The sequence below is a fragment of the Cinclus cinclus genome, chromosome 5, assembly GCF_963662255.1.
Source record: "Cinclus cinclus chromosome 5, bCinCin1.1, whole genome shotgun sequence".
NCBI lineage: Eukaryota > Metazoa > Chordata > Aves > Passeriformes > Cinclidae > Cinclus > Cinclus cinclus.
In genome coordinates, this window is record NC_085050.1 from 58,882,740 (window position 1) to 58,907,519 (window position 24,780).

General features: G+C 43.9%; 2 protein-coding genes across 4 annotated transcripts in view; one reads left to right on the forward strand and one right to left on the reverse strand.

Moving 5' to 3' along the window:
* Positions 1-560: 560 nt before the first annotated feature.
* Positions 561-3,951, forward strand: THAP9 (THAP domain containing 9). Its single transcript, XM_062493657.1, has 4 exons — positions 561-640; positions 716-1,272; positions 1,535-1,685; positions 2,022-3,951. Exons 1-4 carry the CDS (start codon positions 561-563, stop codon positions 3,949-3,951), a joined length of 2,718 nt encoding a protein of 905 aa, XP_062349641.1.
* A 1,638-nt stretch (positions 3,952-5,589) lies between these two features.
* Positions 5,590-24,780, reverse strand: part of LIN54 (lin-54 DREAM MuvB core complex component) — a 38,335-nt gene continuing 19,144 nt past the window's right edge. For 2 of the 3 annotated variants that reach the window (XM_062493047.1, XM_062493049.1), the window contains 11 exons: positions 23,247-23,367; positions 20,430-20,575; positions 16,345-16,561; positions 15,562-15,635; positions 15,218-15,415; positions 13,586-13,677; positions 12,321-12,392; positions 9,885-9,987; positions 9,554-9,691; positions 8,638-8,840; positions 5,590-8,308 (listed from right to left, as the gene is read on the reverse strand). In XM_062493047.1, coding sequence (XP_062349031.1) covers positions 8,107-8,308; positions 8,638-8,840; positions 9,554-9,691; positions 9,885-9,987; positions 12,321-12,392; positions 13,586-13,677; positions 15,218-15,415; positions 15,562-15,635; positions 16,345-16,561; positions 20,430-20,575; positions 23,247-23,367 — 1,566 coding nt within the window. In that variant the 3' untranslated portion in view covers positions 5,590-8,106. The remainder of the gene's footprint in view (positions 8,309-8,637; positions 8,841-9,553; positions 9,692-9,884; positions 9,988-12,320; positions 12,393-13,585; positions 13,678-15,217; positions 15,416-15,561; positions 15,636-16,344; positions 16,562-20,429; positions 20,576-23,246; positions 23,368-24,780) is intronic. The other variant, XM_062493048.1, reaches the window with a different exon arrangement.

Below are 24,780 nucleotides of genomic sequence, written 5' to 3' on the forward strand. Positions count from 1 at the left end.
GCGTGCTCATGATGTGAACAGCAGTGAGGCTCATCACGGGACAGGGGCCACCCCAGGGCGGAGGACCAGCCCGAGGGAGCTCAGCCGGCTTCCACAGCCGGGGGGCGGCAGCCCCGGACCCACCTCCTCACGGCAGCCGGGGCACAGCTCCGCTGCCGCCTCCCGCAGCCGCCGAGCTCCGCGGCCGACTGGCGGGCAGACACCGTGCACGGGGCGGGCGCCGCCCGAGCCGCATGGCGCGACTCAGATGGAGCACGGTGTGAGAGACGGCGGGTGCCGCCGGCCCCGCTATAAATGGGGGCTGGAGGCGCGGCTCCCATTGGCGCTGAGGATCGCCCCTCGCCACTGGCTGCGCCGGCCGCCGCCGCCGCTCCCGGTTGGCTCGGTCCGCTCCCGGTCCCGCCGCCGCGCCCAATGGGACCGCTGCCCGACGGGCCCGCCGGCCAATGGCGAGGCAGCGGGCGGGCGCGCGGGCGGTGGCGGCGGCCAATGGGCGGGCCCGCCGTGGCGCGCGTGGCGGCGGCGGGCGCGGCGGAGGTGTCGGCGCGCGCGGGGCCGCCATGACGCGGAGCTGCTCCGCGCTGGGCTGCACCGCGCGCGACACCGGGCGGAGCCGGGAGCGCGGCATCTCCTTCCACCAGTGAGTGCGTCCGCCCCGGGGCGCCCGCCCTTCATCCCTTCCATCCCTTCATCCCGCCGTCTCCCTCTGCCGCAGGTTCCCGGTGGACGCCGCGCAGCGCCGCGAGTGGATCCGCGCCGTGAACCGCGTGGACCCGCGGAGCCGCCGTGCGTGGCGGCCCGGCCCCGGCGCCATCCTCTGCTCCCGACACTTCGCCGAAGGGGACTTCGAGCGCTACGGGCTGCGGCGGAAACTGCGGCGGGGGGCCGTGCCCTCCCGCTTCCTCCCCTCGGTGCGGGCGGGTACCGGGCGCGCTCCCCGCTCCCCGCCGGGGGTTCGGCCGTGCGCCGTGACCTCCCCTTTCCTTCCCCGCCAGGAGCCGCCGGGCGTCGGCCGCAGGAGGAGCGGGACCCCCGGCCGGGCGCTGAAGCAGCCGCTGCCCAGCCCCCCCGCCGGGGACCACAACTACAGCCTGCAGGGACAGCGGGCGGCCGAGCCGCCGCCAGCCCCGGCCGCCCCGCCGCACCAGCCGGCCGCCAGGAGAGGCGGCCCCGCGCACCGGCGCAGGACCGTGCCGGGCATCCTCAGGGAGCTGGCGGAGAAGCGGCAGCTTTCTGAGGAAATCGTGAGTTTGCTGCAGGCGCAGTTTTCAGGTACTGCTGGCGACGGTAGCCGAGGCGGAGTGCACTCCTTCGCCCCGGTTTCATGTCTTTGCTTATCGCGTGCCAAGGAAGAGGCGAGGCACAGCGGTGTCATTGCTGAGCCCTACACTGCACGCCACAGACTTCAGGACTGAGTCGTTCCAGAGGCCACGCTGTTGCCTTGTATTCTGTAGTGCATTTGGGTCGTGCATCCCAATGTCTGCAGCCATTTATTTGTCGCACTAAAGTTGACCTCTTGTGATTTCTTAAGCAGATTTGCCTCGGGAGTTGCACAGCTGGAGACAGATGGCAGACTACTCACCAGAAATGAGGCAATTTGCTTGTCTTCTCCAACTCTACCATATTAAGGCCTATGATTACCTACGGAAGATTCTTCCCCTCCCTCATCCTTACAGCCTGACAAAGCAAGTTTTTATTTATTCATTCATTCATTCAGAATGTATTTCCAGGTACTAACGTAGAAATAGGTGTAACAGATCTGTCCTGAAGCTGCTTTGTTACTTCCCTGCATGGTCAGTGCTTTCCTTGGCTTCCCACCTCTAGGAGGAGAGGAAAGAAACTCGGACTATGCATCTATGCATGAAGGAAAGCAGGGCTGCCTTCTTTGTCGTGCATGTCCCAGACTGCTTTACAGCTCTGGGCATGGCTGACCATGTCTTAAGTCATAAAAAAGTGCTGCCTATTGCTTCAACTTTTCCAGAATCACATCTCCTACTCACATCCTCCCTCTTTTTTTCCAGCTGGCTGTCTAATAACGAGGCTGCTGCAGGCTTCAGCAGTGACATTTTTCTCCAGCTTCAGGAAAAGGTGGAGAGAGGGGATCAGGCCTACCGCTACTGTGCCGTGCTGGTGCAGGACGTGTCCCTGCAGAAGCAGCAGGAGTGGGACCCACAGACCAAGCGGCTGACGGGCTTTGTTGACTTGGGGGCGGGCATCCTTGATGCTGATGAAGCTCCGCTGGCATCGGAAGCAATAATCCTCATGGCAGTCGGCATCTCAAGCTCTTGGACAGCTCCCCTTGGCTATTTCTTGGTGAACAGCACATCTGGCCACTTCCTTGCTCAGCTCTTTCGTCAGGCCATCAATAAACTGAACAACATTGGAGTCGTGGTCCTGGCTGTGACATCTGGTGCCTCTGCTCGCGGTGCTGAGACTGCCAGAGCTTTGGGGATCAGGATAGATCCCAAAAGGATTCAGTGCACTTTCCAGCATCCACCCAGTTCTGCTCACAGCATCGCATATTTCTTTGACATTTGTCATGCCCTCTTGCTGATAAGGAATGCTCTGCAGTGCTTCCAGAAGGTAGAGTGGCTTGGTGACACTGTGTGGTGGCAGCATGTGGTGGAGCTGGCAGCTTTGCAGGAGCAGAGGGTGTTGGAGCTGTGCAGTCCCGAGTCAGGCAGGGCTGGAGGTAAAGGGAGTTTGCACCTGAAGGTCAACCTTGCTACCCCGCTGTTCAGTGAGGGTGTTGCTGAGGCACTAGAGCACCTCCAGAAGCTGGGCCTGGCCTCGTTTCAGAATTGCAGCGGGACTGTCAAGTTTGTGCGTCTGATGAGCTCTCTGTGCGATGTATTTCATGGCAGAGGTCCCTATGGAAAGGAGCCTTTGCTAGCTGGAAATTACACCAAAATAAGCAACCTCTTCGATGAGGCCAAGAGCTGCTTTGTCAACTTAAGAGACTCTGGGGGGAGATACATTATTAAGAGCAAACGCAAACTGGGATTTTTGAGCTTCTTGCTCAATGCTGAAAGCCTCAAGTGGCTTTCCTCCAACTACACATGTCCAGAAGGCACTCCTTCCCACCACCTCCACACACACGCCTTCAGCCTGGAGCCTCTGGAGCAGTTTCTCAGGGCCCTCCAGCAAGCCTGTGGCAGCAGTGGCAGCCCCACCTGCACCATGTTCCAAGCTGCTTACCACAAACTGCTGGCCAGCTGCAGCCTGGCACCTGGCTCACCACACATCAGTGGCAATGGCAACCCCCAGCATGTATCCCTGTCTCAGAGGAGAGCTCAGACTCTGGGCAGCGTTCGTGCTCAGTATCACCCAGCTCCTAGGAGGACTCTGGCCCCGGAGTACCCCTACAGTGCAGGCCTGCTTTTGCCCAGCTGTGCCTTGAGCAACGCGCTGACAGATCTGTCACTGTACACACAGAGCCTCACCTGCACTGCTGGCAGGGTGGCTGAGCAGTTGGCCTTGGACTTGCAATGTGAGGCTTGTCTTGCCTCTCTGTTTGAGGCAGATGAGAGCAGGCTAAGATGCAAGTCAGTGCTCTACATAAAAAAGTTGGGTGGCATGAGCCTGCCCTCAGCCAGTGTGCACCACATAACAAGCATTTCAGAACAAGTCCTACACCAATATGGTGAAGTAGCAGGTGCCCACAAAAAGACCAAGCTGTGGTATTTGCCTCTAGAACAGAAAATCTTCCAGGAGCTTCTGGGAGAAAGCCCCCTCTTTCCTACCCTCACAGACCATTTATTTGAGGGGGAGCTGAGCATCAACAACCACTACACAGTCTTAGTAAAGGAAATAGCACGATGTTACTTAAACATAAGAACAAACCCTGCCAAAGACCTAAATTTGAAATACCCTTGCAGAAGGCATAGATTGAAGAGACTGAAGGGAAAGCATTTGTTTCCATCACCACTAGGCAGCTGTCAGTCAAGCTAAACATACACATGGTCTGAGTACTCTGTGGTTCCAAGGATGCTGTTCTTTGCTGAAGCTTAGTGCTGGACAGATCTAGGCAACACACATGAGGAAACAATGCTGGCAAAACTAGTGTTGGTAAGCATTGATGTTTTGGGCCACTGCAAACCCTCTAACCAGAGCTGAACTGAGCAAAGCAAGGAAGTTGATCTGATTCCCTGTTCGTTCTAGCAATCCTGCAAAGCAGCCACGTACTTCATGAAACTTGCATGGCAGATCAGGATGAGCAAGGGTTGCTCATGGTGCCTGGGGCAGTGGTTGGAGACTCTGCAGTGTCCCTGGAAGTGCTGGGTGGCTTCAGTGCTGTGAGTGATCTTGCCAGAAGAAAACTGATGATGAGGTTGCAGGGGAATCACATGCACTGGCACTTTGATTTCACCAAAAAGGTGTGCTTTATAAAAGCTGTGGGGCTAGAAAGCTTGCCAAGCTTCTACTTAAATAGGAAAATAAAGATGTGAAAAGAACATGTCAGCTTTTCCACATGTCTCATCAAGCAGCTAAAGATGCTGGTAAAGTCAAGATCCTTTGATCAGTGCTGAACCTATGACCAGATTGTTGTGTCCAGTGGCATCCAGGAACACCAATACCCTCCACCAGGGGCAGGAATACATGGGTGTGCTGCATCAGGGTAAGCATTTCAGTTCCCATTTCATGGCCCCATCCTCCCAGGGCTGGCCTGTGTTGTGCAGCCCAGGGCACAAGTGCCACCAGGTAGGACAGGCTTCTTCAGTTAGTTCATTTCCATGGCAAGGAAGCTGCCTCTAGTGCATTGCCTGGAATAGCAAAGTTTGACAGAACTGCTGCTAAGGGGTTTCCCTTTGCCATGCAGAACAGGAGTTGCATCCATAAAGATGGATGCATCTCCATCCATGGAGATGGAAGGCAACTAATTCCCACAGAACCTGTTGTTCAGTCACTTTCAAGATCTAGAATGGAGCTGAGAAGAAAAATGGTGATTTACCACATCCTAGGGCAGTAATAATATTAAAGGTACCATTCTGCCTACCAGTGACTTGACAAAAACTGTCTCTGGTTGGTTTGGGTTTCTCTTCCTTCCCTTAGTTCTGCTGCACTCAATCCCTCAAGCTCTGCTTTAAGAGCAGCAGCACCACAGAAATTCATACAAACACTGCTGGGAGGAACAAACTAGAACCTCTGGGCTTTTTTTTTCCCCCAATCCAAATATCTATGCAAAAAACCATGTTGAAGCCATCAGTGTCATGGAGCAATTGCAGCTACAAGAGACTTAGCAGGAAACTATTCCCTTCCCTTTATATGTGATTTTTGGGACAACTGGCAAAATGCTGCTGAGATCCCAGTGACAGAGTAACTGCAATCATGTAATACTGGAACTTGCATTGCCTCCACCTCAAAGATAAACAGCTGTTAACTGTGCCATGGATTGCTGTGCGTGACAGCACACCAATAACCAAGGGATATTTATTTATCTCTGGTAGCATTTGGTCTCACACTGAAAATCCAAGTCAATACTTGAATCAGAAGTGGACCTACTGTTAACAATTTATTTTGATATTTCAGTGACAAACTTTCTGCATATATTTGTCAGTGCTGAAGCAAAGGAGTGCAAAAAAAATCATATTTACAGAATAGTATAAATGTTTATTTTTGTGATTTTATCTGACTGTTTTATTTGTACAATATAGAAAAGTGTATTCTTTGAATAGGTCTTGTAAATATAAATTTCATTTTCTACTTTTGGATGTAAACAGAACTATAAAATGAACCCTTGCCCCATTCCCAATTATTTTTTTATGTAACTGGATGAACTTGACTGTTAATCTTGTCCAGCAGTTTGATGCAAATGGCTAAGGAAGTACAAAAACCAATTAATACACTCTACACCAGGGAGAAGGGAGAGAGGAATCCAAGCTTAATATTTGAGAAAGCTTGTTCAAAACAAAATAGAAGAACTAAGAGCATTTGATTGCACCTTCAAAGTCTTTACAAGCAAAATATTCTCCAGCAATGCCATCATACATAATTACAACTGTAATCTAAATTTCACAAGTGCTTTTGCACACTGTATATAAATACACATCACAAAAGGTGCAATTTAGAGTAAGACACTGAATATATACAAAATTAACACAGATTGAAGTCTAAACAAAAGGCATATTGCAATCTGTTTGAAAAATAACGTAAGTAGGTATTACTTTATTCACTTACACTAATTTACATTTATACAAATCTTACTGGACAGACTATATTAGGTCACTAGAAGGGAACAGAATATCTGCACTATCTACAGGTAAAGTTACTGCACTGATCTTTTAGTAAATCCATGTCCTAATCATGAAAAAAATACAGCAATTACTTACACAAGAGGTGGATTCCCTTTTCAGAGATTTGCAAAAACACTGCCATTTATGCTCAGGGAGATGTCTTTAGCAGACAGAGCCCTTCAGACAGTGACTGGCAGGTCAGACCTGGTCTGTGAGCCCACCACTGCTGCTGCCTCCCAGGCTTTTCAGAGAGGCACCAGAGAAGAGTCAAGGGCCTTCTGCTCAGTGCATAGGGCTGGGAGGTGAAGCATTCTCCCACCCTATTGCCTTCACACACAGAGGCACATCTGTTGCTGGTGTGCCTAGCCCCTACCTCTCCCCAGTCTGGCCCTGCTAGAAAACCTGGAGAAAGAGCTCCGCTGCATTTCTCTGTATTTACAGTTTTATAGAAGGAATACCAAATCCCTTTTGGAAAAAAAATGTAGCTAGTTCAGGCTGCAGTGATACAGGTAATAAAAATGCCTGTGATTAAACATGGTTAATGGATGTTCATGATAGGTAAGTAACCCACCAGGTTAATTCTGCAAATGTGTTCCACTATCAAAAATGTGATCTAAGATTGCCTATAACAAATACTGAAAAAAATCCCCTGCCTTAGTCTATACCCAGCTATAACTGATTGCCCCCCATTTAGTATAAAAGGATCTGTGTCTTTTTGTAGCAATCCTGATTCTGTGCTAGTACTTTCTCTGATCACAGCTCTCACAATTATTCTAAACAACACTAAAAGAGTCCTTATGCCAAGTAAATTGCCAACATGGAAAGAAGCAACATCCTGAATACCCACAGCTAGGCTGAACATGATCCCTACCTGCATTTGCAAGTCGATTCAGATGTAGATTGTCATCTCCCATGACTTCAGCTTCTCAGACCTAAACACTTTTCCAGGGTTACAGCTTGATCCTAGAAAACACAATGGACTACACAGCCCTACCTCCAGTGAGATATGAGGCTGCTGCAGACCTCTGAAAAACCAAGCTTCACCTAAACAACAGCATCAATCTGCTAGACACTTAGGTAAGACCATGCTGGCAGACAGTCTGGCATTGTGGTGAAGCTGCTCTTCCTAATTTCTGAGGACAGACCACTGTCTTAGCCTTAAGTTCCAGCTTAAAAAACACCTGGGCACTCTGCCCCATTCCTATCAAAAATTCCCCATAATGCCATTCACCTCTACTCCTTGGGCCCTGCTCCAGAAACATTTTCCACTACTTGCTCAGTGCACATCTGCAAGCAACCCCTCTGTACTATTGCCTATGTATCTCACAGTGGTCCGTGCACTAAAGAGACATGCTGTGTCAGGTCCTACATACGAGTACTACCTTCCATTTAGATGCTTATTTCTACATATTTCCTTTCAGAATTATCTTGGATACACTGGTACCTCCATATTACGGGCCTGTCAGCAAAAGCATGACCTGGCTGTTGACATCACCTGTGCTTTCCTGTATGCACAGTGATGCAAATCCATACACTGTAAATAATATATATTATAATAATTTATATATGCCCTTCAGACAATTATTCTGGGGGAAAGGGGAGAACACATCTAATTTTTAATAAACCCAGGGTAAAAGCTGTACATTGGGAAGAACTGACCTTTAGGTATTGTCTTATGTAGAACAGGATTTAGCTAAGATTTAAAAGGCTCTACATCTTGTTATAAAAGAATTTCTTGTTTCAATCTTACATGGGTCAATTTACAACAAGCACCAAATTAACAAATATTATTAAATCCTTTACGCTAAACCAAAGTGTCCCTGTGCCTTAAGTGTTCTGTTCAGTCCGCTTCATTGTGGCTCATGTGCATGAGTCAGCAGTTCATGGCACAAGGGTCACATTTGGACTTCCCTGCAGAGCTGATAACCCTCATCAGGCAGCGTCCAAACTCCTCCAGGATCATGCGCTCTGCTGCAGCTTTGGACTTGCCCGTCTTCTCCGCTTGCTCTGCCTGTGCCAGGAGGCATTCACAGGTTGCATCGGCCACCTCCTTGGTGACAAATGTAAAGGGAAGCCTGAAACAAAGAAATATCCACTTAGTGTCTGCAAAAACACACAAGGCACCTAACTCCAGGGTTAGCAACTTTTAGTCTGAGGACTAATGAGATTTCACCTGTCCCATTGCTTCCAAGAGCCTTCAGATAGTGACTAAGCCTCAGTTAACAGCCAAATGAACTGGTGGGTCAGAATCCCTACTGTTACAGGAACAAAACGTTCCATTCATCTGACTGCTCCCACCTCTACATCTTACACAGACAAAGCTCAGAGATGACAGGGACATACCTGTCAACACATCAAAAACCTGTGTTAGAAATTACTCAAAGAAGGTGCAGTATTAACTTACTTCCCACCACCACTGCTGAGTGCTGGTGTTGGCCTTGTCAGCAAGTCTGAGATCTGGGAAGATAACTTGGTCTTTGCAGCAGTCTGCTGCTGAACCCTGACCTCTGCAGCATCTGCTAAATGCATCAATGTCTTTCGCTCTGGGCTTTCTTCAAAGTTTTTACAGCCAATGCATTTGCATATGGAAGAGCACATGATTTTTGCCTGAAAGAAACAAACAAAACATAAGAAACCTCCTCTAAGTTTGACTCCCCTCATGAGAAACCACAACAAAAAGGAGACCTTATTTTAATCTCTTACCAATTAATCACTAAAACAAACTCCCAAGTAGTAGTCTTCTCTCTAAATTCTTACCTCAAGTTGAGATGCCTTCCCAGAATATATACTTGAATCGAATCACAGAGCACAGAATGCAAATTAGTGGTTTCCCACTCATCATTTTCTTCATCAACTTCTAGTTTCCAGTGGAATTTAGACAGCTGAGTTTTGAGAAAGGTCAGTCTACACTGTCTCTACATCCACAGATGGATCAGTTAGCAGATGAAGTAACAACAACTTTTACTTTTGAATTCCACAGACACATTTTATTCCACAGCATCTGTGGGATGCTGCTTCAACTCCTAGGGACTTGGTGCAGTAGATTTCCTTAGGAAATGGTGGTATTCAGCAAAGAACAAATCTAAGTTCAAAGTTGCTAAATTGTTTAAAATTGAAAGTACAGAACCATAGTGACCAGTTTTTCCACGTACGTGGCTTTCTATGTGCAAACTGCTGGGAGAGGAGGTAACATTTTAAGAATGGAAACAATCAGAAGAGAAAACATTACAGCAATACAAGGAAGAGACAAAGCAAATAAGAGAAGTCACTACACTAAAGGGAAAAGGCTACTATTTTTCAAATTAGATAATGCTTCATACCTCATAACACTCGCAGTAGTTTTTGAGACATCCTGAGCGTTTACAGTTACACCCCTTGCTGTGCCTCCGATCTGATTCTCCCTCCTTTCCTTTCCCTATTTTGGGCTTGAAGGCTTCAGGGTTTCTGTCGAGGCAGGCCTGTCAATGCAGATCCAAAGGGTCAGTCATTGCATGCAGGGAGCAGAATTTAGAGGTGCAATAAAAGAACTTAAGCCTTGCACATGTGGGAGGAGATCAGGGCATTATACACCCACTCTGCCCCGCTCCGGAGCTTCAGAAAAAAGGAGCTAAATGACTTTGATCCCAGGGGGCACAGGAAGAGGCCTCTCACCTTTATTGCTTTTTGCCTATCGTTTTCATGGTCCAGGTTGTTATAACAATTTGTACAGTTGCAGTTATTGCAGAATTCACCGTTTGCAAAACAGTCACAATACCTGAAACAGAAGATGCAGAAGGCATTTGTAAACATGAACTTTACAGTGGTGTGTGAGAACTGACTTACACACTGCTGTAGCAGAAGTTCCTACTCTAGCACCAAGATGGATAAGGGTCACCCTATGCTCAACTCCCCACATACAAGTGGTACCAGCCTCACTGCAGAGTCAAAATCCTCTAGTGCAGGCCTAGCTGCTGTCTGAAGACACAGGTGAAGCTCAAGGGTGTCCATCTGAGCTCATGACATAGCACAGGTCCCCCTAGAAGCAAGAGAAGCTGATTTTCTCTCAGGTCACCCACATTTTGAGGGCCAGTCTGCTGCAGCTATCTCACAGCCAGCTCCTGACCCAGTCAGTCCAAGTCAGCCCTCAGGAGCCCTCATACAGCCAAAACAAAAGGCAAGTAATTGGAGTGACCGTTAACAGGCAAAATAGCCCAGCAAGGTGCTTTTTTTGGTTAATTTTGCTCTTAAGCTGGGATGGAAAAATAGAAAAGGAATAACAATTGGTACATCTGGGAGGCTTTAAAGCACAGGTAAGCAGGGGAAATATCTGACTGAGGTTAAGGCTGACTTTAAAAAGGAACAAATATATGAACAAAAAGCAGCAAAACAAGGGCAGGGAAAGCCAATCATGTTGCCATACTTCTTATGTACCTCTAATGCCTCTCATCAAAAACGACATCTCAACAATCCACAGATTCACAGAACTGACACAAGGAAATACCACATTCATCCCCAGCTCAAACATGGCTTTAGGCCACAACAAACTCTGACTTGTTTCAAGGCTTCCAGGACTACCTCCAGCTAATAGCTAAAAACTGCTGATCCTCTTCATTTGCTTTTCAAATCCTTCTGGGAGTGTATGGCCATTTTTTGGAGCCTAAACCCATTGCTAAGCTGGTTTTCTGTAGCTTGCCCAGCCTAGCACTACATAAGCTAGATTAGGGTTGCCCTGGAGCTCACTGCAACCCTTCATCAGGTTGAACTGGATTTTGCAGATTTTTAGCATCTTGAATGGTGGCAAACTAAAGCAAAAGCTTTTACAAACTCTAATAGCTCTCCTTTATTTTTTTAAAATTCAGTGGTAGAATAGTCGTGGTTTCAAAAAAAACCCAAAAAACAGTGCCAGCATCAATCCAGAAGGTAAGTCAGCAAATAACTGAGTTGACTTTTTAGTAGAATAGGCTATGTGCCTACCTTGCATGAGCATTTGGGAAAAAATAAGTTCCCCTCCAGACAGAAAAAAAAGGTTTTACTAGTGAGAAAACACCTGTGCGAGAGTGAGTTAACCATTTGCTCTGCACTAATGCACAGAACACATAATATCAGTGATTTACAAGAACAGATTTTGTCCTAACAGCATTCTGAAGGCACGAAGTATTCCCAGTGATGCCATTACTCTCCCAGAATTTCTAGGTCACATTCAGCCACCAAAACATAAACCCCTACATCTAACATATATTTGGGCACTGTGAGGTCAGTCATGTATGTAAAATATCTGAAAAAACAGCTACACATCCTTCCTGCTATGCAACAGACAAGTCTGAGATTAGGAAACATAGGGGACACCTCCCCATACAGAGGTGGGGTGCACTACACAAAAAGACACAAGTTTAAGAGTTTAAACACACTTCTTAATTTGGGTTCAGATGCCATTGCATCACTTCCCCATCAAGCACCACACCCCTGATTTCCTCTTCATTGTCTTGGATTCAGGGAACCACTGATTAATTTCAGTATCCCCTCCCATTCCTGTCCCAAAAAACATCAGTAAACTGACTTTGCCTCAAGGTGAAGAAACTCTCCTCAGCTCCAAATGCTTTTGTGTCAAATTCTTACAAATACATGGCATGGAACAGCAAAATATCTCATGGATAAGCAAGAGGCAGAACTATCACTGAAGAATCACTTGTCTATCCAATCCTTTAATAAAATACACACAGCCCAATTTTTCTTAATTATTTCATCCAGCATGGTATTACTGATGCACTTCACCAAAGTATTGTAAATACCCATGAATGATACCATGAGATACCATTTTCATTCACAGTACCAACAAGGCAACCAGAGCTGATGAGTGAAATTTGCTGCAACATGCAAGAAGGTACATGATACAAAATTAGACATTTTTAAATGTTATGGTCCACATAGCTCACAGGAGTTGCAAAATAACACAGGCACTGCAACATCTCCACCAATATCCACCTTAAATCAGCATCTATACATACAATTTCTGGCATACTTAAAACCATTATATACTGATACTTGGTGCACATCTGTGATGTTAAAAATAAGGCTTAAAAGACAAAAAGTGTATCAAGCTGTACTTACAATTTCAAACACAGAGACTTAGTACAATTGCAAGGCTTCCTGGGGCGGTTTGCAGACTCAGAAGAAATTATTCTGTGGGGGGGGAAAGGGTATTTATATACACACAGTTTTATCAGTTTCTCCCTATTTTAAATTGATGTAAACAGCTTATAATATAAACTCTGAAAAAAAATCTTTGTATTCCCCTTGCATTAGGCTTTTGTTTGACTGTGTTTAACTATTATAAATAGTGCCTTTTGAACCCAGAAAGAGATGGATTATTTGCTGCAAATTTGGATACATACCTGAAGTGGAAATTAGGCTTTAAAACCAGAGGAAACATAACTAAAAAACTGGAGTCAGGGAAACCTTCCTCAGAATCCCTTCAGGTGCAATGGGACCAGATCCAACCAAAATTCACACAACATGATTATGCCTTTTCTTTTGTTCTACTTGAAATTTTAAAAATCCCAGAAAACAAAAAATACCCCCTTCTGAATTACAGGAAAGCAAGCCAAACCACAGTATTCAGTTTTCAGATAAATTTTATAATAGACACAGTCTTTAATTGCTCCTAAAACTTGGATTTTGTGACACTAATAGCTTCTGATGAGATTTGTTCCATCCCTATCCAGCAATTTCTGCACGTAATAGCAGGGAGATTAAATCAAACCCGTTCATTTGAATAGCTGCATCTGGATTTGGGATTAGTTTGCATCAGTTGAGGTTGCAGCAACAAAAAGCACCTTCATGTTCACAATTTCCAGCAAACAGTAAAACAAAAGGACGGTGCAGAACAGCTAAACCTGCTTGTTGGACTGGCAAAGGGAAAATAATATATGCTAGCTGTCATTTTCATCCTTAAAGGAAAAATGCAAGACTGAAAAAAGCCAAAGCCTCCTATCAGGATCTACTTTGCTGTTTGGCTGAATTTCTCCATGTGTTAAGCATCTATCTTATATGTTGTCCAGAAACTCTGTGCAGCAATTCTGAGAAATAGTTGAGGCCTGTAGCTCACAGGTACTGTTGCAAATAAAAAACAAGCAACAGGGAGCTTTTAGGTCAACTTCCTGCTACATGAGTTCAAAAAACAGAAAGGAAAACACATCTTTGATTAAGAGACTGGCTCAAATGTCAGAGAGATCAACAGCCTGCAGTCAGAAGCAATAATCACACCACAGCATACTTGAGGGTCCTGGAGAATTCCCCAAACCGAACTCCAAGACTCATGCTTATCCAAGCAGTCTATTCTATGGGTTTTGGGATTTTTTTTCTAAAACTCTTACCCGTTAAATGGCAGTCGTGCCTGGGACTGGACACTGGATGTCCCTGTGAAGCCAGTGTTGCTCGCTATAGATACATAGGATGACTGTTGTAGCTAACAAAACAAAAAGATTAATGCCTGACATGAAAGAAATTATACACAAAAGGCTATGTTTCATTGCTAGTCTTTAAATCAGCTTTCCAGATATTGCTATAAAAATAACTTGCCTCTAAGAACACTTTTAGACACTTCAAGAACTTGGACCAGGTGGCATCTTCCTGCCTCCATACTTCACATAAAAATAGTATTTTAGATGATATTTTTGTTGTCTATTACAGTGTCTAGATCCATATAGATGACAGGGATAACACACAGACAGTTCCTTCTCTTAAAAACATGTTCATTTTCCCCTTAATAAAACATAATCACTTCCAGCACAGATTAGTAGCTTCCTTTATTATACAAGCCACTTACAATGAAAGTAAGCAAAATGGTTTGCATTCCAACTCCTCTGCATACCTGAAACCACCACTTATTTTTCACATTAAAAAATCAAAATTTCATAAGAACCTGCCAAACAACACTGCTCCAGGCTACCTTCTTTAGCATTACCTACAAGCAGCTGTTTGCTCCTGCTGGGACAGGTTCTGGATACATACTGGCACAAAGCAAGATATCGACCTACTGGGGCCAGGTTGTGGGACAAACAGGGCCAGGTTGTGACTGGAACACAAACCTGAGAGGAGAGGTCCAACAGATGCTAGTTTTAAGTAAAAGTTGCAGAACTAGACTGGAAAGACACAGTAACAATCTTCAGGGTCAAACCGCAACTGTGACAAAACCAAAAGGCAACCAGGAACCAGTCTGGTACCAGTAATGCCAGGAGCTATCAGAGTCTTTGCAGAAACAAAGACCGTGACTTCAGCAGAACACTTAATTTATTCTTTTCATCCTGATCTTGGCAAAGAGCAAAAAACTAATCCCTAGGCTTCAGTTGGGATGACTGGTACCAGCTGCTTCTGACTCCTGGCAAGATGTTTAGCATTAACTAACACCATTTTATAATGAAGACAGCCATGCTCTGTGACCAAGCAGGTCACATATATGCTCCCTTCCTCCTCATCATCAGGCCCTGAAGGTCCTGTGAACCAAGCAGACAAACCAAAAGGATTTCTTCTTCCCCTCACTAGAGGTCTCAGGATTCCTGGGCACCAGGCCCATTACTCTGTTCCTTACTGGTCATGGAGGTCTCAGGCACCCAGACAACCAGGATGCGGTGACTGTAATGGAACAGGGAAGTCTAACAGCACACCTGACCCAATATGCAAACATGGTTAGAAATTCCAGACTGATATCTAGGTGCTTTGAGTAAGCTGACAAAAAATTCTGTACTACACTATTCAAAATTATACTACACTGATTCTGCTTATAGAAATGCTGTGCTATTATGCTAATACAAACTCCTGTTGAGAAAACAAAGCTTCAGTTGCAACTATGATTGCAATTCAAGTGCCATCATCACTCTGCTAAGGGTCCCTAAAAGAAACTGTTACCTCAGTGTCAGGTGACAGTCACTGAGTAGAAACCTTTAAGAGAAAGGCAGAATATGCCACAAGAGCAGCATTTGCTTAACCATGTCTGGGAAAGGCCATACCTGTGTGACATACTGAGCTGGAAGGACTGCATAGCCAACATTTCCTGTGCCAGGGGCTGGTGCCAGCACAGTGCCCGGGGGGAGGTTGGTGAGGTTGGGCTGGATCTGTGGCAGTGGAGTAGCTGGCATGATAAGTCTTTGTTGGGGCTGACTAGTAGTGACTATTTGAGAAGCTGAGTTGATTGGTTTGGGCACCACCTGGAAAGAAAAAAGCTCTTTATGAAATCAGTGTTTCACTCATTCAGAATATATTTAATTAGTAGAACATTTCTTTACAGAGCTGGATGCAGACTTTCCTGTCCAGCCAAAACAGGTGAGGAAATTACATGACAAACTTAACTCACCTGTTTCACAGTCTGTGCTGGTACTATGGGAACTGACATACGCACTGGGGTCGCATTCACCACCACGGGCTTTGCTGGTGCCAAGAAACAACATCACATGAATGTGTGTTAGTCACTCCAAGGCCACAGTTCAGTCCTTCAGACTTCCACGTGTGCATAACAGAGGTACTTAATACTCTAACTCCTGGCATGCAACACTTGGGTCTAGACAATACCTTTGTAAACAGGTATTTGGCCCAAGAGCATGTGCATGCATTTCACAGCAATGGCTTAAAAAAGCCAGCCAGGATGCAGACTTCCTCTGGACACTGGATTTCCCTTATATCCCTTTTTCTGTTGAAATCTTGTATTCCATCACTGCTCTGGAAAGCATGGACAGAAACCAGCAAAAAAAATCTGGCACTTCTAAAGCAATTTACATGGAAAGATCTTCATGTTACAGGAGTTTTGGCAATATGCTTGTGGGTTGTCCTGTCTTCATGTTCTTCAGAGGAGGTGGGAGAGGCCATGAACCACCCAGAAATCTGGTAATCTAGGAAAAAGCAACCTAAAATGCTCCTGGGATTCAGGCCCAACTACAGAGCAATTGGAAACAAAGAAGCACTTTCAAATACAAACCAGAGGTAGCAGCTGAATATGGAATTTAGTGAAGTCCTACCACAAAACCAAGTACATCTGGCAGTCTTCACAGATCTGTTATGCACTCATTTTAATTGTTACAGAACAAACATGAAAGAAAAACCCAACAGAGATGTCAGACAATAAGTTACCACCAGCACTTACCCTGTTGCAGAGGCTGAGTATTCGTACTGGGATTTTGACTGGCAGATTGGGTTGAACTACTGGCTGTTGTGGCAGTAACGAGTCTGACATAATGGAACTTGCTTCCAGGGACCTGAATCTGCTGAACATTGGGTGCAGTTGCCAGGGGAATAATTGTCTTAAATTGAGATGTACCCACTCCTCCTACAGTAATGGTCTGCACTGCTGATTTCACAGCCTGTTAAGCCAACACAGACAGCACGAAGTTACTTGTACAAAGGCAGAATGAACATCAGCATTTTTATTTCTCAGTTTGTTAGTTGGCAACCCTAGCATATCATTTGTACCCTTGAGAGAGAAGACAGTTACCCCTCTTTTGCTTTCAAAAGCAGAACAGATGCAAAGGGATTGAATGCCTCTCAACATCTCAGAATAAACTCAGTTCCATTTTCAATCCTCTACACCAAACACCAGAGTAAACTAGTATTTACATGAGTAGGGTGACTCAGTCCACTTCACAAGATACAACATTTGCTAAAACTATTTCTGATGACTATAGAGAACATGGCTCAGTTTGTTTTCCACAATCAACCAACCAAACAGAAATATTCCTACTATTAAAAGCACACGGTAAGAACTTGCAGAACAGTTTGTGCTGGACTGCATTATAATTTATCTCTGTGTGTACAGATATGTATTGTTAAGATAGCTTGTGATTAATCCATAGAAATCACTGTGCAACCCTTGAGAGGAAAAAGGAACAGAATCCGTAAACTGATGGACATCAGAAAGAGTACAAGCTGAGAAATGAAAGAAGCAAGAACAATGAGGAGTAGCAAAACAAATTCATTAAGAAAAAAGGCAAAATGCTGAAAAAAAGGGAGCTTAGCAGACCTGTGCTACCTTACAGCTGGAGTATCAGCATACCTGGAATTAGCAAAAGTTCATACTTCCAAGTTCTCATACTACAAACTAATAACAAGAAAGTTTTATTTGATTTATACACATTCATCAGTCTACTGGTTGGATTAAATCCTCTTTTCCCAGACTTGCTCAATCTCAAACCTTGATTTCACCCTTTTTTCTCCTTCCATTTAACTTTTTTTAGAGCTCAGCTTTTTATTCTCAGTATCTTTTACTACCGGTATTAAGCACATTGTACTTGACATCAAGTTTAAGTATTACATTTGATTGACAGTATGATGTGAATTCTTATGAGAACATTTTCCCAGCTGCCCAGCTTTCAGCAACTACACAAATGAAATCTCAATTTGCACGCATTTTACTAGAAAAACAACCCTGGTCTTCTAAAAGGTGTTTTCTTGGAATTTTTAAATTTTTCTTAAGACACTGAAATCTTAACAAGCCAGAGCATCAAAATAAGCACTATGTGAATGCACAGTCACAGACATTACTGAAGGGAGACCAATACTCTCTAGCACACAAATAAGCAGCTGCTATCCAAGGACAACTGGGAAAATTGTAAAATTCAAGGGACAGTTCTTCTAAGGGTATGTTCTTGAGCCCAGAGAAGACAGGTGAAGCCCTTGTGTTGTGTCAGATGGCTTTGCATCAGAACTCCCACAGACATCTCCGTTTTCTCACTTAGGGTGCTTGCATTAGAGAGACTTAACCTTTTAACAACTATTTCAAAAGACAATTTTCCCTGGAGAAAAATAAGTTCAAATCTCTATGGTGTCCATATTCCCATATCAGCATTCCAATTATCTCCTGTATCAGTAAGATAAGACTGGGAAAATCTGAGTCTTATGCTGTACACGCGTGTCCACTCCCAGCTATATCCATACTCTGGATATATTTACACCCATACCCATCCCTTCGTGTTTACCACAACAAGAGTACAGATATTATGATACAAAAAGATTTACCTAAGATCAAAAAAAAGGAAAACAGCAGAAACTGTCATTCATAAGAAAGGTCAGTTTTGTCTTGTGATTAATTAATGCAAAACTATTTATAAAAGCTATTACAGAAAATCCAGTTTTTCTAGAAATGAGACTTAGGAAATAAATAATTTCTGGTTCTGTACGTTTCAGCCCAGACCTCTACAGCAGCAATATGAACTCCACTGCTGCAAACCTCAGAAATACTTGGAAAGCAGCCCTAGGCAGTGGCATGGAAACATTGGCAGAAGAGAGAGAACCACCCAAAGAACTCCTCCTCGTGTCACTGAGTTCTTCAAGTGACTTGGGATATTCAGCACACATAAACAAGAATTTGCACCAAGTTGGGCTTTCCAGGTTGGAAAGCTGCTTTCTAACAGCATGCCCTTGTATGGGCTTGCAATGGTTTGCATCCTTCAACTGAACAAGTATACACTCCTTGGGGCAATACTTTGCCAGTTCCTAAACAAACACCATTCCAAGAACACCGTCGGGTCAGATGGACTGCTGCCAACCCGTAGTCCAACACTCCAGTTTCCAGCAAGCAAGGACACAGACACACCAGAAGACAAAGGAAAGTCAGTCTGTACCTGGGTGGTTGTGTGGTTGACTATAGCCTTCCCAGGGGAGGAGGGTGCTGACTGCTGCACTGTGAGGATCTGCTGTCCTAACGCTACATTCAGTGGGACGCCCACCGTCTTCTGGGGGGAGTTGGGAGGCTGGGAAGCCACTGACACCACTGTTAGCTGCTTGGCAAAACAAAAAGCAGTTTAAATCTCTGTGCAGGATACAGGATCCTGTACATACACATTCCCCTCCTCGGGACAGTACAGCTCTCCACCAGAACACAGCTCTTTCTGTGAACAAGGGTGCTGCATTTAACCACAGCTCACACAGGTCCAGCTGTAACAACAGCAGGTAGAGCCCTTAGGAACTTGAAGGCATCCCTGGTTTCCAGCACCAAAAGGCTCCTGCAGAAACCTAGCACTGCATCTGGATGGGAGTGAGGGGTTGTCTTTTCATTTGTTTTGTCAGGGCTTTTTAAAGGAAATTATCCCATTGAAGCCTGATTGTCAAGAGGGATCTTCTAAATAAAAGTGTTATAACTGGTACAATGAGCATTTCATCAAAAATAGGAATTTTAAAGGAAAGCTGTTCAAAAGGAAAGGAAATTCTCACCTCACACTACTGATTCAAAGAACATCAGTACTTTCAAATCTATACTGTAGTTTCCCACAGAGATCCAGTCTTCTGACCACATTTCTGCAGAGTGCAGTGTCTGAACACTCTATATAACCACACCCCTTCCAAGGCTGGTTTTCTACTTTTTTGTTCTAAACTTCCTTATGTTTGCAGAAAAATCAGATACTTAGAATTACTTATCCACAGTAAATTCAAGATGTAACCCTAAAGAGTCTTTTCACACTCACTCCTAGTTAAAGAAGAGTAACTTTAGAATAAAAATTATTTTCTTCTTGATGTTGCTTCTCTTACTAATAACTGTCAAAACCAAGTCTTTTACTCCATCTGTACATTACATCACTAAAGCACAGCCAAATGAAAAGATTTCTTTATTCTTACTTTGATTTTTATACATAATATTTAGTTTGCCTTCACTGTGCATCTTGTCCCCCACCTCCATTTCTCCAGCAATATTCCTCTTCTCAAGACAATTACCAGATCTAAAACACAAGCGTCGCCTTGACCTGCGCCAATCTCCAGCTCTGTGTTTGTTGAGGACCACTGAAAATCTCATTTATTTCAGAAGTGATCAGGGAAGACTAAATTTGCCTGTGCAGCAGCAGGCAATGGTTAATAAGTGCTGACCCATTAATATTATTGAGGTCTCCCCTCAAACAGCCTGTTGACGTTTCATGAAGGCATTAAAAATAGTCGGAGTGCTTGGCTAAGAGGGAACAGCTGCTCTTAGAATCAGTGCTTAGGGAATGGCAAGAAGTGGCAGGAATGGGAAACTATGCAGTAATGCATATCTACTTAAAACCATAGTAAAGGAGCCAGTTGAAAAAAAAACAAAAAATCTAAACTGGGGCATTACCACAGAGCATTGTGTTGCAAAATGGAGACTCTGGAGATATTTTTATAGACTCTGGAGATACGTTTCTCTTGAGAGATAATAAACAGCTTGTAGCAAAGAGAGAGCTCCATTCGGACCACTGTGCAGGAGGGATAGAAGGTCCTTACCTTATTGGGGGATTTGAGTGGTGAGATAGCTATTTTATTCGGTGTCTGTTGTGTTGTTGTACTCAAAGATGATCCAATGACTCCGCTCTCAGAGATCGTTATTGTCTTTGGTGGTGTCCCTGGAGCAGACTGTGAAAAAACCCTACCTATAAACAATGAAGATACCATCAGCTCCAGTTATCCCTGGTCACAGTAACTTTTAAAGCAAAGTTCTCTCTCCCTGCCATTTTTGCAATTTATCCCTACTTCTGAGACTGCATGGCCTGAGAGGAAGGACACTGGCATTCTTTAAGTTAGATTTAGCAACAAAGAAGAAAATAATTGCTATTATTGCAAATTAAAAAAAAAATCAAAACAGTCTGCTCTGGCTTAAAAAAAGAGCCAAAATGCACATTGAGCTTTCCACGCCATTCAGCTGATAATTCTTGACAGCCAGGACAGCATCCTGAGAAGCAGAGCCCTCCAATACACCTGCAGCACACACCAACACCCAGCCAGCTGGCAGTTTCCTGGGAAAATCCTGGGCTGCTGCCAATGTACAGAGAAACTGAGCATCTGTGGGGGACTACTTCCTTTGAAACCTCAGCCATCAAAAATGAGCTGTTACAGTGACAAAGAAAAAGATGTTTGGTCTGTCTACAATTAGCTCTGAGTGTTTTGGGCTTTTCTTTTCTCTATTGATGGTTGTTTCTTTCACTGCCTAACAGTTTTTAGTCACACTACCACCCATGTTTTCATGTGTGTGTCATATATTCTCTCCCTTTTCACAATGCCAAAGAAGATTAAACATCAAAAATAGCAACTCCAAACCATGACATCAGTTTCAGGAATATTGAGAACTCTCAGAATGGAAAACAGATTTTGTTTTTCCATACTTTCTAAGTTTCTCTCCAAAGAGTGCTTGGCCACTGAGCTTTCCTCTGCTCCACTTTGGTTCAGACTCATTTCTGTCATAGCTTCTGTCACCCATTCTCTTGTACTACATTTATAAAAATAAGAAACAAACAAATACCAGCATAATTTTTCCATCCAAAATCAACTTGTGGCATAACAATTAAAGTCAACTGGAACTAACAAGAAAAAGCACTATCCTCATGGAAAACTGATTTCCTCTGATGTCTGTGTGCTCCAAAATAACCACTTTTGTGCAGTCCAACAGCACAGATAGTTGCCAGCAGCTGCTAAAGCCTGAAGAATGTCAGTTTGTGGGAAATTTCAACATCTAGAGCTTCCAATCCTTTGAGTTATTTTCTTGGTGAAGAAGCTTTCCCCTTCTCACTACATCTCCTGTGAACCCCTTGGCATCAGCTTCCTAAACAGAAGCTGATTGCTTATATTGACAAGTCTTTCAAATTTACAACTTCTACCTCAGCTTGCAGGAATTTCCAGGCAATTAAAAATATTTATCAGATTCATGAAAACGTGCATACAAAATCGAAACACAAACCACAAATGTTATACCTTCCCTAAAGTGATGCCAGCCTCTCAAAGCTCGCAAGCTGTGCTGGCTGTTTGGAATAGTGAGGGAGAAACCAGTATTTAAAGATGTCCCTCTCAATTAGTGAAGCAACTTTACCTCCCAGTGATGCTTCTCTCACAGGCTCAGGCACAGGTGATTTTTTCAAAATACTGATTCAAAAACTCCAAGTTATTTCCAATGTTTTTGTGTTGGGTTTTTTCTGTTTGTTTGGATTGGTTTTTTAAACACAAACAATTGAAGTATTTATAAGCATAGCAACCTTCTTACAGGTTGATATATTTGGTAAGGAAATTTGAGAAAAGGGACAAACTGGAGAGCAGGATGAGGAATTCCTCTCTCACCTGAAACACGTGTCAGGCTGCAGGCAGCCTGACAACTCAAGAAAAAGATTATGTTCCAGCTATGGGCCATTCACTGGCGTCTATCAGCGTTTTGAACACACAAGACAGTTGCATCTTTTTTAAAACCAGCTCAAGTCCCAGTGTTGTAAAGACTTAAACTTGTTTAAATACATGGAAAAGATTTTAGGCCTACTTAGGCTGATCAATCTCTAAGCAGTTAAAGACATCCTTCAAAGTGCTAAAGACGACTCCAGCTTCCTACATTTTGTCCTTTTCAGAAAAAACAGATGTCTAAGATGTTTAAGAACAGATACGCTGCCATTATAAACAAGATATTACACTGTGGTTTTTTCTTTTTGTTGGTGTTTTTGCTTTTGTTCTGTGGTTGGTTGGGCTTTTTTTTTTTTTTTTTTTAATAAGGATATATAGAGTTGTTTTCCAAAGAGAAAGACCATTTGTTATTTGCGTTAATTACTTTCTTAGACACTTCTGTGATGGTAATTTTTAAAGTAGGTGAGCAATTTAACAAAAACAACACAGCTTTATTCACTTTCTTCATTCACTTTTTTCAGTTACTTGCATGTATTACATTTAAGTCAAACTATAAACAGATTAAAGTAATACAAAAGCATGTGTCTCCCTTTCCCCCTGTGTATTTATATAATGTTTCTAGAAATACTTTCTGTTCATCAAGTAATCTTTTCTGTGGCTCTGGGCTTTTTTTTCTCCTCCCCAAAATCCATGAAGTAAAAGTACCTTGCAGTAAAAGCAACTCTGCAATTACCAAGATTATTCTAAACGAGCTATGTATAAAGGTACCAACAACTGTATTTACCTGCTTCTACCCAAAAAGATTTCTGATTTTTTTTTTTAATTGCTTGAGGTACTTTGACAGAAACTACAGTAAAATTGTTGAGACAGAAGAATTTCTACAGTTACCACTTCTTTGAAAAGCCTTTAAAAATGTTAAAGCAAAACAAGTCAAAGTAGTACAACCTGCAATGACTGGTGACACTTGAGTGGTCTGCCCTGTAACAGCTTTGCTATTGATTGGTTTTGCAAATATCAGCTTGGTGATCACCGGACCAGAAGTTGGGGTTCGAGTCTTCTTCGCAATCTAAAAGATGGAGGAAAAAAGATCTAAAGTAACTTGAGCATTTTGGATCTAAATTATTGTATTGTTAAGTACATTAAAAATAAAAAGGGCAATACTTGCATACATAATTAGAAGAATAACTGTGTATCTTGCATTTCATCTCCATTTCTCCTTATGGAAAGAACTAGGAGATTATCCTTGACACTTCAGAATGCCAGCTACAAAAGCAGGACAGCCAAATCCCCCTCATCTTTTTCAGAAGATAGCTCTCTGTGCAAACATCTCATCTTCAAGATGCTGAAACTATTTCTTATGTGTATGATTGGTCTACATAAAAAAAAATGTTAAAATTAAATGCACAACTCGCAGTATCTGAAGCTTTAAATGAAGTCACTTTTTCAGCCAACCAGGACAAAACTTGTTCCCTGGTGACTTAAATATAACCACTACTGCCCTGAAAGATCTCTTGACCATTTTGACATAGCAACACACTTGTTTTGCAAATGGGGAAAATGCCTTCAGCAACAATTCCCCCAAAGTACAAGGATCATCAGTGCCTGAAAGTTTTGAGTACTCACTAGCCAAGAACAAATCAGCTGGCTACCTCCAGGTACAAGGGGATCTATTTTCATATTGTAATCCAGTCTCCAGAAACACAGCTGGACCAAGAACATGTACAACAATTCAATGACAGATCACTTCAGCGTGAAATCTTTAAGCAGGAACGTAGTCTTAAAAGTTTTAAAGACTTTTCCCCCTTTTCCACACTGATAGAAGTTACCTAAAATGTATTTATTCCAATAGTTTTGATACACTGGCACCCAGCTAGTGAACAGTTCAATTTAGAGGCTGACTTTTTCCAAAGACTTTTAACCTGCTGACTGTAGAGGCTGCCTATGGATGTGGCCTGAGTCTACACTGGAAGGCATTACTGAAGCCCTTACACCTGCCCACCCCACAGGTCAGGCACATCCTGCCTCTCCTCCACCACACACCCTCAGGCACATGCCATGGGCACCAAGCACCAGCCATCAACAGCAGCAACCTCAGAGAGGCACAGTGTTAACATCCATGTGGGGAGCAACCTCTCAAGGGCACAGAGCCACCTTTATTGCTCAAGCAGCTAAATCAGAAATCTGCCTGACATGCCAAGTTACAGACCTGACTGCTACTTTCAACAGCCTGAGAAAGTTACAAATGCTCAAATGAAGCAATTGAGTAGGCTGAGACCTATGGTTTCCTACACAAAACCCCATCTAGAGAATTTGTTGCCTGAAAACACCCTTTTTACAACCACATGAGGTAAAAACATTCACAGTATTCAGCAGCACATATATTCCTCAGCTTCTCCACAAAAAGCATATGTGAGGCTGCCCCAGCCCCCAGCAGCTGTCATGGCACAGCCAGGGAAGCTGGAGCTCCCCTCTGCTGTGG